Below are 14,223 nucleotides of genomic sequence, written 5' to 3' on the forward strand. Positions count from 1 at the left end.
TGTTATTATAGTGAGATATGTGCACATTCACCTTAAAATGTTGTCGTGATTTAATAAAATATGTATCGCCTGACTGTATCGAAAGACCATCCGTGAAACATTATCTCATTTTCTAGTTGCTAATAAACATATGCTTATGGGCTAAATGGCATATGTATGACTCCCTTGGCTCATTATAATAACGAGGCGCTCAGGTTAGTCATGTGGAAATACATGGAAAAAATGTGTCGCTACACGGTTTAATTTGCCCTCCACATGTTTACGTTGGGATGCAATTGACATTTTCGCTCTAAGGAGGCATAACAAAGCCGGCAAAAGTCATACGAACTGTGTCATGACAGCAAGACAAGCAAAAAGTAACTGTGACGATACAATGCAAACTGCATGCAAGTTCCAGCCAATTTCCATGTCAAACATCCCATTGCTCAGTAGCTCCATTTGTACGTGTGAATTGTAGACCAAGCACCCTACGAAGCGCACAGAAAGGTTCACACACATACCTTCACACACTGTTACCGGGTGCCATCGCAGTTCAATTCCGGTTGCCGAGCCTTTTCACCCCTTTGCTCTGTCTTCAAATGGAAATGATTTCTATTGGCCCAAGGTGTCCATGTAAATAGGTGTAAATGAAACCAGATTATGCCTTTCTCCCAGCCCCCCTCCTCCCAAGGCGATTGTCATGTGATAGCAAAGAAGTGGCACATTAATGAAGCGCCTCTACAGGGGTCTTTTCTGCCCATGTCGCCACATAAAACTATCAGATGGTTAGAGGAAGGACATGGAGGCAGCCACTTAGCTCTTAGTCTTATCAAGAAAGACGGAGAGAGAGAGAGGATCTGGTCCATTCAAGCTGGCCTGGGAAGAAGGAAACCCTACTACTTCTTCTATCTTGAGTTCACAGCACCAGAGAAGTGAACTTGCAGGACGACTCTCGGCGCTCTTCAGAGAAAAAAAAATACTAAACGACACAAAGACACAGACTTCCAGCTGAATTCCAACGCAGAATTTGGACAGGATGCCTAGACCCGGGAGAAACACGTACAGCGACCAGAAACCGCCGTACTCCTACATTTCCCTCACCGCTATGGCTATCCAGGGCTGTCCGGAGAAGATGCTTCCACTTAGCGAGATCTACAAGTTTATCATGGACCGCTTTCCTTACTATAGGGAAAACACCCAGCGCTGGCAGAACTCCCTTCGCCACAACCTCTCGTTCAACGACTGCTTCATCAAAATCCCCCGGCGCCCGGATCAGCCCGGAAAGGGCAGCTTCTGGGCTCTCCATCCCAGCTGTGGCGACATGTTCGAGAACGGAAGTTTCCTGCGACGCCGCAAACGCTTCAAGTTGATGACATCAGAGCACCTGGTGCCCAGCAAGCCCTCGGACGCTGCCCACTACCTCCAGCAGCACGCCAAGCTCCGGCTCAGCGCCCTGGGCACCCACCTCCCCCAGATGTCCAGCTACAACCTGGGAGTGTCCCAGCCGTCTACATTCAAACACCCGTTCGCCATTGAGAACATCATTGCCCGAGAGTACAAAGTGCCGGGAGGGCTGGCGTTCTCCACCGGGTATCCCCTCCACAACCAGCTGACCACAGCCTGGCCCCATATGTACAGCACTAGCATGATGGACAGCGCGGCGACCATCTCCATGACCAGCAGCGATTACAGTGCCTACGGTGTGCCCATCAAGTCGCTTTGCCACGGCGGACAGACCTTACCGGCGATCCCCGTCCCGATCAAGCCCACGGCGTTGCCTCACCACATCCCCGCTTTCCTGTCGAACTCCCCCCAGTCGCTGAGCCCGACTTCCCCGCATACAGCGACCAGCCAAAGCAGCCCCGCCACCCCGAGCGAGACCCTGACGGGTCCCGCGTCGCTGCAGTCGGTCGCGGTGCACTGACACCTGCGAACTGGGCCTCCCGGTGGACACCTGTACTCCAAAGTTGAATTTTAACTATAGACCTTGAAAAAAACACTGGCTATACAATCAAGGCAAGAGCTATCTATGTTGCAGTGATGTTAATTTATGTGTATGTTGTTCAGATTTAAAGTGTTGCTTTCGATGATTCCAATCACACGGATAGACACGGATATCATATTGTAAAATGAAGAGTTTTTACATTTTAAATATCCAGAATTTATGTGTTCGTTCGAGTGGGTTGACTGCTGACAAATTCCAAAGCACTGCGATCTGCTTCGTGTTTCAATCGCACATGGCAAGTGCTCGTCGTTTTACAGGTTATCGCCTATGATAATAATTGTTAGATAATTTTACCGTGCTGAAAATGTGCGTAAGTTGGAATGTTCACTATTTTTTATGTAGTTAGTAGTCATGCTACTAACGTCCTAGACGACTAAACTTGTCTCAGTCTGCAAACCAAATACTATACTTGATCTAAAACACACACACACACACACACACACACAAGTACAGTATGCTACAACGGCAAACTTGAAAAAAGTTTAAATAGTTTTAAAAGATAGGGTCTTCAAGTAAATATGTGAATAATTGCAAATAAGTGATATTGAATTGTGTCCAATGCACTTTTTAGTTAGATGTTTTACATTATATTTTGCAGGAAATGTTTTGTGAGCGTTTAATTTAAAGCCGTGGTGACCATGTGTATTAAATGCCGTACATTTGTACTTTTTGTTCAGATATAAAGCATGCCTTTTCCAGACTTTGTGTTGTTTTGCTGCAAGCATGCGTGCTTTTGAAAGATGTGCAAAACGTCTGCATTAAATTATAAACTTGGTCATCAGAATATTTTTTCATTAAAATTGTGTAAACGTATACATTTCCTCTTGTATTCGTTTGTGAATTTAGCTAGTGTTTTTCTCTTTCTTCACACAGACGGTCAAATTCTCATGTACACTCAAAATGTAAAAAAACAATTACATTAAAATATTATTATTATTATTATTAAAATTACTGAAATGCAACAGTAATTAATAGCTATAGTACTACTTTTTCCTCTTTACAAACTTTTGCTTAAGTAAATCTATCTTATTTTTTCCTTATGTAATATTAATAAAAATATTAATACTATATTTTCTTCACAAGCTCTTCTTTTTAGTTTTAGAATAAATACCGGTGCATATTTTCTGAACATCTTAAATGATTTAAATTCGCTCATCGGATCATGCAGGTGAGCATTTTTCTTCGAGGAAAAGCACAACCGACAGACTGGAATAAATGAATGAAGCTCTTGATTAGGATGCATGAAGTTACTGTGCCGCAGTCACAGCACACACAAGCAGACTCATTCATCAGCTCAGCCACTCACTTCAGCTACAGAACACTCCACGTCGAGTTTTAAACCTTAACATTTGCATTTCATCAGAGGGCAGAAATAATTTCGAGGAGAGAAAAAAAAATACGTTATGCATTGTTTATTTCTAGAAAACGTTACTAGATTATATTTTATGCTTGCAAACTGCTTATTTTAAATATTCCTGATATTCCACATTTTTTTTCTATTTTAGTTTTTTAATTGGGTTGAATTCAATTCTTAACTAACACAAACCCCCAAAATCAGTTTCAGTTTAAATGTAATTACCTTTCATTTCTAAATTATATTTTTTACCTTAAAATTACTCTTTATATTTAATTACTATCTCTATATTAGGTTGCCCGAGATTTTTTACACTATGATTTCACCGCTTTTCAGCATTTTACCTCCTTTTTTACTCTCAGATTTAATGGGGGGTCCATTGATAAAGGATATGTCGCGGTCAGAATGCGAGAAACAGGTGCATTGTTTGCGTCCCCGCATAGAGAGCAACAGCCTTCTCCGGGATATTAAGCAAATACATTAGAATTCCGTCACTTTATGCAATTGAGCTGATCAAATAAAGGGTCCCTGGCCACTTCATTCACCCTCATTCACTTGAATAGAAAGTGCAAAGAATTGCAAACTTAGACTGGGCCACCGATGTAGATTTAGTCTTTTTTCAGAAAGACAAAAAGGCCGATTTCTCACAAACACATAGCTGACTGGGGGACTAGGAAACGAGTTCTGAGACCCCTTTGGAATTTAAATCCAACCCCTCCCCCTGAGAGACTGTTTGCACAACACTGCAAGTTTTTTTTTCCACTCTTCCCCTTTTGCTTTTCTTTTCATTTTACTTTCTTTTCTGGGGTTTGACATTGTGTTGCATTGATGTTTACTCTAGGTTATCATACTGATTATCCAGAAGTGTATGTTTAGCTTTTTAAGCATTTACTTAAACAAGGAATAGGCTATTAAAAATATAAATATAAAACAAGCTTCACAGCGGTATAATAAATGTAATGTCCAAACATTTGTTTTATTTATTCATTTTATTTAAAGATAAAGGTTTAATCAATAGACATGTTTTGCATATTAAACAATTTTACAGTTTTTAACACAAATATTTCGTTTATTTGTTTTTAAATGAAACTTCAAAAAACGAAAATGTGATAAAAAATCAATAGACCCGTTTTAAATGTCAAAAGTTTTTCTTAATTTTATTTAAAGATGAAAAGTCTAAATCAACAGGCATGTTTTACAGAAATTCATTTGATCAGTTGTAGCTTTAAAAAGATAAATAATAGCTTTACTGAAGAAAAGGCATTTTTCTTATTATATATTAATTTACAGTTGATTATTATTGTATTTATTTCAGCATTATTATTTTATTTGACTAATTTATCACTAACATGTAAAAACGTTTCTTTTAGAAAGACATAACATAAAACTATTGCAGTGCTGCTAAACCAGCTTGGGTTACTGCCTAGTGTCAAACAAATATCATTTATGTATTAATTAAATTATTATCTGTCATATGTCCAATATTTTATGAGACTTAATATTTTCATAAATAGATACAGTCCCAGCGCTTTTTACCTTTCAGCATTTACACAAATTGTCTGTCTGATAACTAAAATTATAACCTCTTCAAATCAACAGTCAAGGCAAGTCGTCCAACACATTCTGCTGGAGAGCAGCAGCTTGTTGTGATTTCAGGGCTCGTAATAACGAAGGCCTCAGTTGTCTTCGAGTGGGCTTTTTCTCTGTTCATTAACACCGACGTGAACTCTGTTGTGTAAGCAAAGACAGAACGATCCACTACTGTACATGATCCACTCCTACAAAGAAGAAGGTCATCCTAGGCAGGGGGGATAAAATATAGAGCGTGCCGCGCAAAACCACAATGTGGTAGTTTAATTAAAAGAATTCATTACAGTGGGAGCCCAAGGTAATTAGCATGCATAATTTATGATTTGCTTAATGCACGCCGGCTGAGGCGTCGGTAATAAACTCGACTTAACCTCCAGCGGAGAGAGATGAAATGGACAGTGGACGGCTGTTTATTGTCGAGCAATAAGTCAAATCCGTTTGACAGAACTTTGGTTGATTTTAGGCTTTTGCTGAACTCGAATGACTTCATTTGTTTTGCAGGATGAGAGGTGAACTTGGACTCATCAGTAAAGGTAACGTAAACACGGAGGTGTTGTGACAGATATCCATGGTTTGAAGGCAAATAGCGCCAAACAGTTCGCTAAACCAATCATTTAATATCCCAAAGGGTTAAATGACAGGATGTAAATCAAAACAGGTCTGGTTGTAACTTCTGCATCAACAAACACGTTGTTGTTGTTGTTTTTGTTGTTGTGCAGCATTAACCCAGATAGCACATGCACGTCTGCAAGATGTCTGTTAAAGATCTCTTCATCTGGAAAGCATCTGCTGTGTACAAACATCTGATAGACGTCTTTAAGATTTCAGCTTTACATACATTCTAAATCATAAACATCTTAAAGACATCTTCTAAACGTCTATTTGACATCTGATAGGAACCGTCCTATAGACGTCTTGCAGATGAGCAAACACTCTAAAAAATAGCCTACGTCTTGCAGATGTAAATGCAGACGTCAGATAGACGTCTCTGAGATGTACCTGTGCTAGCAGGGGATGGTCTGAGGGCAAACAGTTCTCTAAACAAACATATCCCAAAGGGTTAAATTTGGGGAAACTGACAGGATGTAAATCAAAACAAGTCTGACTGTAACTTATTCACCAACAAAGGTAACTCGTAAACACGTGTTGTTGTGTCAGATATCATGGATGGTTTGAGGGTAAATGGCGCCAAACAATTCGCTAAACCACATCCCAAAGGGTTAAATTTGGGAAAACTGACAGGATGTAAATCAAAAGTCCGGTTTTAACTTCTTCAACAAAGGTAACGCATTTGTTGGTGTGTAGCCTATAGTTTGAAGGCAAATATCGCGAAACACTTCGTTAAAACAAAAAAACGATAATTTTATATCGCAAAGGGTTACACTGGGGGGTGGGGGCTGATTACGTTTGGTTGTAACTTCTTCACACATGCTGGTAACGGAAGCACATGGTTCTTCATTAACGCTGTAAGTATCTGCAATAGCTTAGGCCTATATACCTGGAGTTCTCCAAAGGTCTGTACTGACAGAATGAGGACAGATTTGGGTTCAGCTGCGCACTCCTCATGTTTCCACTCATATTATGGGCTGTCAAAACACTGTTTGTAAAAGTGTAAAAATTAATCGACGCTAAGCAAAAGTTGCATTCGGTTTACTCTGCAAATGTGACAAACAGCACTGCTGAAGGACGAACGGATGTGTGTTTATGCTTTGCTGATGGCTATTTTTCTTTCTACTTTGCAGCCACACGTTGATTTTTTACTAAAAACAACCGCAATAAACAAATATATTTATACACTCTGTGCATGCTTAGCAAAAAAATGAGGTAGGCCTGACCCATTGTTAGTGGAGGTACTAGCTAGTCTCCTAGGAGACATAAGCAAAAGAATTTATAAACAAACAAACAAACAAAAAATGAATGAATCAATAGCATAAGTAGAGAATAGAACAAATAAATTAGTAGAATTGCACAATAAATAAATAAATACATTTTGGGCAGTTACACATCTGCCATGCTTAACCCAATCAGAATTGGTAACAGGTGCTTCTGATGTCACTGCCATATATCTTTATGTTTGGGTTCATATAAATAATCTCATTGTAGCACAAGCTTCAGAGAGTCAGTGGACCCCTCCCGTGGGGGTCAGGCTGGTCTCAGACGCTTGTTTCCAGGTACGATGGACACCAGAGACAGTGGGGTTGGGGTTGAACACCCGTGTGTGCATGAAATTAGAATGTCAACATCTGATTCATGCTGGTGGGCAGTAACTGTGAAACAAATTATGTCAGTGGGAGGTGTCTCACATTTTCTACACTGCTGCAGCTAAGAGCTGAATGTGGGGCAGGACCGGATTCCTATTGAATTAGAATGAAAAGTAAATATTTATAATACAGCTGAAGAAAATATGATATAAAAGAAATTGGAAACACAATGATTCTGATTTAAAATAGGTTGCTGAGGAATCATTATAGCCTCACATTAAATATGAAAACTATTTGTACCTAATATTATTTATAATAATATATTGTAATATAATTGTAATATCTATACACACACAGGTTATGTAGAATATAATACAGACACTTGTATAATGATACTGTATATAATGATATACATTCTACAAAAAAAACTTTAATACTTTTTGATTTATAAAAATATTTTTATATGATTGAATACATTTATGATTATGAATACATTTATATTATATTATATTATATTATATTGTATTGTATTGTATTATATATTATGCTATGCGTTCAGTGTTGATTAATTCAATATTATGTGTTTTCCCCATGATTTATAATCTCATCAGAAATTAAATTACAAATGTTAATTTAGACACACACACACACACACACACACACACAATTATATTACAAAATTATATTACAATATTATGGCACCATTCAGTGATCATATATTTTTGTTTCATGTTGATAAATTAAATTGATGAATGAAATATTACGTGTTTTTACTTTATTATGAATATATTATGAATAAATGTGAATAAATAAAAGTTGACTATAATTATATTATATTATATTATATTATATTATATTATATTATATTATATTATATTATATTATATTATATTATATTATATTATATTATATTATATTATATTATATTATATTATATTATATTATATTATATTATCATCCTTGCTGAATAAAAGATTTATATTATATTATATTATATTATATTATATTATATTATATTATATTATATTATATTATATTATGACTTGTCAGTGGCTGCATTCAGTGGTCAGATATGTTAGTTTCATGTTGATTCATTAAATATTAGTTTTTCTCCCCCCTCTCATGATTTAGGATTAGAATAGATATTATCTTGAGTTTCCTCCATTCGGTTGCACCTGGTCTCTTAACTTAAGATGTTAAATGCATTTCCTCCCAGTTAGAGTTAATGGGGCTAACTTAGCATAGCAGGGGCAGTAAAAGAGTTTCTAATTGTTATTCAAGGTAAGGATGTGTATTGTCTCAGGAAGGTGATAACAGCAACCATTAGCCGGGATCTTAGGTTTTAAAGGTCTCTACTTTCACCTGAGTGGAGGCTGTCCTGTCTTACCAGTGCACGAGGTCAACTGAGCAGCAGTCTCAAAGCACATTTGTTTGAATTCACCGCTTTGCACCTAATTTATCACAGCGTGTCACCTCACGATGATATTAATTATATCATCTGTGAAATGTTGCAATATTAGCTGTAGGAAGAGTTTGCTGCAGGACTCCATTTTGAATCCCCAGTTGTTGTTCCCATGTTCAATAAGAGAACCCATAAATTAACATATGTTCTGACACTTCGAACATCTAACAAAAAGCCAAGCCGAAGCCTCCAGACTCTGCAGGGCTGTGCAGGTTCAGACAGAGCCCAGCGTGAGTTTTTCCTCCTCCTATTCATCACGCTTCAGGCTTCGGCTCTGTCAGTCTGGGCCTCAGCATTCCACACCACCAATCAGAAGCCCTAGTGTTTTTCCCCATGCATTCTCTAAACTATTATTCCATCTCGGCTGATTCTGGCCAACAGCCCATGATGTCCAATTTTGGTTTTGACGCAAATTGGAGAATGAACGTGCGGGGGGCTCGGCTGTGGTGTTTAGTGTTGTTCAGCGCTGTTTGTTTTGGAGGACAATAGCCATTTGGCAAGACTCCATGTTATTGCAGTTATGAAACCCAGCATGTCTGTGCAGTGAGCTTGCTTTAGTGTAATAAGTTAGGTGTAGTTGGATTATAATTGGGCATAAAACCTCTTTTGACATAGGGTACATTTTAATTGCTGTCTTGATTTGGTCATTTTGTAGAATACTGTCCTATTATTTTTTAAGTATTATATTATATCCTCAAAACCCCAAATCTCAGTATCATCATATTTTTAATAGCTGTGGGGTAAACAAGCAACAACAAGAAATGTACACGGGTATACATTAGAACAATTTTTTTTTCTTTACTTATTTATTGTAGTTTTAAAAACTGCTTTCATACATTTGTATTAATTCATTTTGTGTTTCATTTCTACTGTTTACATTTTTCTTAAAAACCTTTAATAAGGCAACAGTATACTTTAAATATAACATTGAGATTTTAAATTATGGGCCTAACTTGGTGATATGTCTGTAATATTTATGTTAATTCATTCATTAATTATTCATTATATGGTAGCAGTTAATTTAAAATACAATTTCATTTAAAATCATTTAAAATACTCACCACGTTACATTTGAAAAATGTTCTGAATTTTAAAATATTAAAATTACTGGTAAATCTTAGACAGTCCTAGATTTGTTGTTGTACTGATATAAACCACTTAACCAGATTAATTATGGGCATATTTTAATAATATTGGTAATTAGATATTCTATAGACCATGTATCTATAGATCTTATTCAATATCTATAGATATGTAAATATTTTATAAAAACTTTATTTTTAATTTATGAATTAATTAACATATGAATGATGTATTATTATATATTATGTAAATCTATATACATATTACCATTTTTAGACTAGAAATGTATATATTTCAATGATGTTAAGAAACAAAATAATTAAAATTGATAATTAAATAAGAATACTAAATTATAAAATACAATATAATGTCAAATAATATTATTTAGGGAGAGAAAAATCTTCGTTAAGAAAAATAAAATAAAATATCTGGTACAGCTTAACCTTTCTCTCTCTTCTTTTCCCTCTCTCTCTCTCTCTCTCTCTCTCTCTCTCTCTCGCTCTCTATGTCAAAGCTCATTTAACCGCAAACATAAACATCTCCTTTTAATGATGGAAGCTAGCAGATTAGGCACTCGGGTGTTTGGGTGCTGAAGAGTCTTCGCTGCAAGGCGTTAAATATGTTAGGACAGTAACAGCCTCTGTGGATTTTTTAGTATCCTTGCTATTTCCCCTGCTGCGACAAGCTAATCTATCACCATAGATCTTATCTGTGATTGTGGCGTGGTAACTCACACCCTGCACCGCCACTTCAAAGGCCAGCGGGGCAGCATAGGTGCGGGAGGGAGGTTGGGAGAGTTGAGGGCTACGTCCAGGGGTGAGAAGGGATGATGCTGATTAGTGGTGTTAAGGGGGCCCACTACGGGGGGATCAGGTTCGGGGGGGTTGGGGGTTTAAGGAAGTACTGTGGCTGGAAAGTGTGCTTTGACAGCAGCTGTCTCTGTATACTTTTTTCTCTTCTTCTTCTTCTTCTTTTTTTTGTACCGGGTCACGGCACCAACACCAGTGATTCATTACACACATAGGAAGTCACTGGTAATTGCTGGATGGAATAGGTTGTTGGATTATACAGTTAGAGACTAACTTTATCCTAAACTAATTTAGTTTAGGAATACCTCCCAGCACTTAATGCATTGTGTTGCCTTCTTGAGCATCAGTAAATGTTTTCACCTTATATAATAGCTCGGGAACTGCTCAGGACCAACATGGGGCTCATGAACAACTACAAAACAGAAAGACAGTCGTGGATCATCCAGGAATCGACACACAGTATTAAGATTCACGGGTATGTAAACTTTTGAACAGGGCCATTTTTATAAATTCTTCTTATTTTGTCTTGTGGAGAATATATAAACATCTGTTATGTGAAATAGCTTATTCAGGACAGTATTAAATAAACAATAACATGCAATTGTCATGATCCCTCTTATTTTGTTAAAATTATTAACGTTTTGCATATTCTGCAAGGGGCATGTATATGTGTGTATATATATACATATATATATATATATATATACATACACACACACACACACATTAAAAAGTGTGTTTTTGTTAAATAAATGTCAGTTTAAGAAAAAAATATTGGCACATCTAGATTTTTTCACATTATCCCGATTTTGTTCTTCATGTGAATTACTTTTTCTACCGCTTCTTTTTTTTGGTCTATTTTTATTTCAGCATTGAAACCAAAGGAAAACCTGATAATTTCAATCCCAACATGGTTTTCTTGCACTGTTGGGTTTAAAAGAAGTATGCTTTTTATCGGAACATTTTTGTTAAAAACACACTTAATCCAAAAATAATCATCATTCATTCACCCTCATGTTGTTATAAACCAGTATAAACCTTTCTTTCTTTTTTTGAGAAACAGAAAAGAAGATATTTTGAAGAATGTTTAAACTGTTTTTGTCCATATAATGAAATGTTGTTTTGGACCCCATTGACTTACATTGTATGGTCAAAAACACAGAATTTTCTAAATCAAGCCATTTATAAAACGGTTAATATTCCTACGTAGCTAGCAGTTTGTGGTAATATTTATACATTTTTGTTACATTTGTACAATAAACTGTCACCACTTGATCTGGGCCCTGAAGCCAAACCAGTTGAAACCACTGTGGAAACATACAATATGAGATCCATCAACTGCTAAGAAACATCCATCAGCCCCTGGGCTTCATCGTTGTACATTTGAAATCTACCACACTGTATTCAACGGCAGAGGAAGCTGATAGTTGACTAAAACGGGCTCCTGTGACATGCAGATGGATGCCTCTTGTTGTCGAATAACAAGGCCCCATTGTCCCGCTAATGTAACTCCATCGGTCTTTGATCCAATCCCATGTTGTGACGATCAGTGTGAAAATTCCCCGTCAAGAGCACGATCTACTACTTTGTCTTTTGTTATCGTGATAATCTGCCGCATTCAAATTCGACTTTGTTCTTTTGTGTCTTTGTCGGCCGAGCACAATGCAGGGTTAATTAGCAGCCGACGCAGCTCTCTGCGTTCCTCCACTGTTAATCACACTTGAAGTGTCCTCTTCAGAGTCAGCGACTCTCATCAGTGCCTCACTACAAACACGGCCAAGGTCCAGCTATTAACAGACAAACAAAATAACAAACAGAGCGTCGATAATCCTGTCTTTAGATGACAGAAGAATCGCATCTGTTCATGGTCAGCATGGAAATATTGTACAGTGGGACCAGGTGTGGATGAACTACTCAAATGAAATCATTTTAACGACATTTTGAAATGTTTCGACTGGTCTGACTGCTATTGAGAAAACTAGTATTTGATAGACAACGAATTACAATCGTACATTTAGATTAGTATATGCATTATCTGGGAATTGAACCTGTGACCTTGGCATTGCTAGAGCTATGCTCTACCAGTTGAGCTACTAAATCAAGCTGGTTAAATGAGGTTACATTAAACAAAATTATTTTTAGGGATCAGGGGTCAACCAGAGTTATTATAGTTAACTAAAACTAAATACAATTATATATATACTGTATGTGTGTGTGTGTGTGTGTGTGTGTATATATAAATATTTAGCAATATTTAAGACAAAACAAAACAAAATCTACTAAAAATGACAAAAAAACACAACAAAATTCCTAAAACGTTAACTAAAAATATTAATAATTTAATAATAATAATAATAATAATAACTATACATATATATCGAGGGATGTGACCAGCATTTGTTTGTTAGATTAAAAAAAAAAAAAACATTCAAAATATTATTAAAACCTATAATAGTATCTCACTGATACTAAAATAACACTGAGTTAAAAGTTACTCTAATAAGATTAATGAATAAGATACATATACAAACATGTATTCAAAATGTTAGGAAAATATATGACTTTTTTACAGTGATTAAATGGTAAGCTTTCTTGATGGTACAGCAATTTCAAAACCAACACGAATACAGTTTCTAAGAACTTGACTTGTATTTTAAACTAGATTTTAAAAGATTTTATTTGTCATTGACCCATTTAGATTTCTTCTCTTGCCAGACACTTTTATCCTCAGGAATCGAACCCATGACCTTCCTCATAACATCCAGTCCACATAGACAGGATCCGAAAGCTTTCTGAGTGTCATATTTTCTCTCAATATTACCCTTCTTCAGAGCAAGATCTCTACATTCCCTGGTGGTCTAATTTATGTTGTCACCAACCTCCCCCATTCAAAATATTATTAAAAACTATAATAGTATCTCACTGATACTAAAATAACACTGAGTTAAAAGTTACTCAATTACTAAAAACATATATTGTTATAAATATCAGGGTAAGCATGTGCATTTCATGTTTGATTTTATATGATATAATTTTGTCTTTGTACTATATCTGGAGTCCAAAGATTGGGCTAAATTTGGGTCAATTGATTTATTTGTTCAAAAATACAAACATGTACAAAAGAGATACAATGACCTTATTATGACAGGGAAAGGTCATTTGAGGCTGTAAAATTTCATGTGGTGTGATTCTCCAAAAACCTACTCATATTATTAATTTAAATTGATGTTGTTTAGAAAACAAATTACCTTGAAAATGTATTTTAAAAACCTTTCTAAATTAATGAATAAGATACATATACAAACATGTACTCAAAATGTTAGGAAAATATATGACTTTTGACTTTTTTACAGTGATTAAATGGTAAGCTTTCTTGATGGTGCAACAATTTCAAAACCAACACGAATGCAGTTTCTAAGAACTTGACTTGTATTTTAAACTAGATTTTAAAAGATTTTATTTGTCATTGACCCAGTTAGATTTCTTCTCTTGCCAGACACTTTTATCCTCAGGAATCGAACCCATGACCTTCCTCATAACATCCAGTCCACATAGACAGGATCCGAAAGCTTTCTGAGTGTCGTATTTTCTCTCAATATTACCCTTCTTCAGAGCAAGATCTCTACATTCCCTGGTGGTCTAATTTATGTTAAGTCACCAACCTCCCCCATGGCTGTTTTGAAACGTCTGCGAATGGAGACTGTGTTGATGCAGCCTAGTGCTGCGCCAGAGTCCCCAGT

The 14,223-nt window shown here is 36.4% G+C and overlaps 1 protein-coding gene across 1 annotated transcript; it reads left to right on the forward strand.

Annotated features, from left to right (window-relative positions):
• Positions 1–728: 728 nt before the first annotated feature.
• LOC107598920 (forkhead box protein B1-like) lies at positions 729–2,046 on the forward strand. Its single transcript, XM_016290359.1, has one exon. It carries the CDS (start codon positions 1,016–1,018, stop codon positions 1,901–1,903), a length of 888 nt encoding a protein of 295 aa, XP_016145845.1. The 5' UTR covers positions 729–1,015; the 3' UTR covers positions 1,904–2,046.
• The last annotated feature ends 12,177 nt before the right edge of the window (positions 2,047–14,223 follow it).

Source organism: Sinocyclocheilus grahami, unplaced genomic scaffold (genome assembly GCF_001515645.1).
Source record: "Sinocyclocheilus grahami isolate Dianchi unplaced genomic scaffold, SAMN03320097.WGS_v1.1 scaffold257.1, whole genome shotgun sequence".
Lineage (NCBI taxonomy): Eukaryota > Metazoa > Chordata > Actinopteri > Cypriniformes > Cyprinidae > Sinocyclocheilus > Sinocyclocheilus grahami.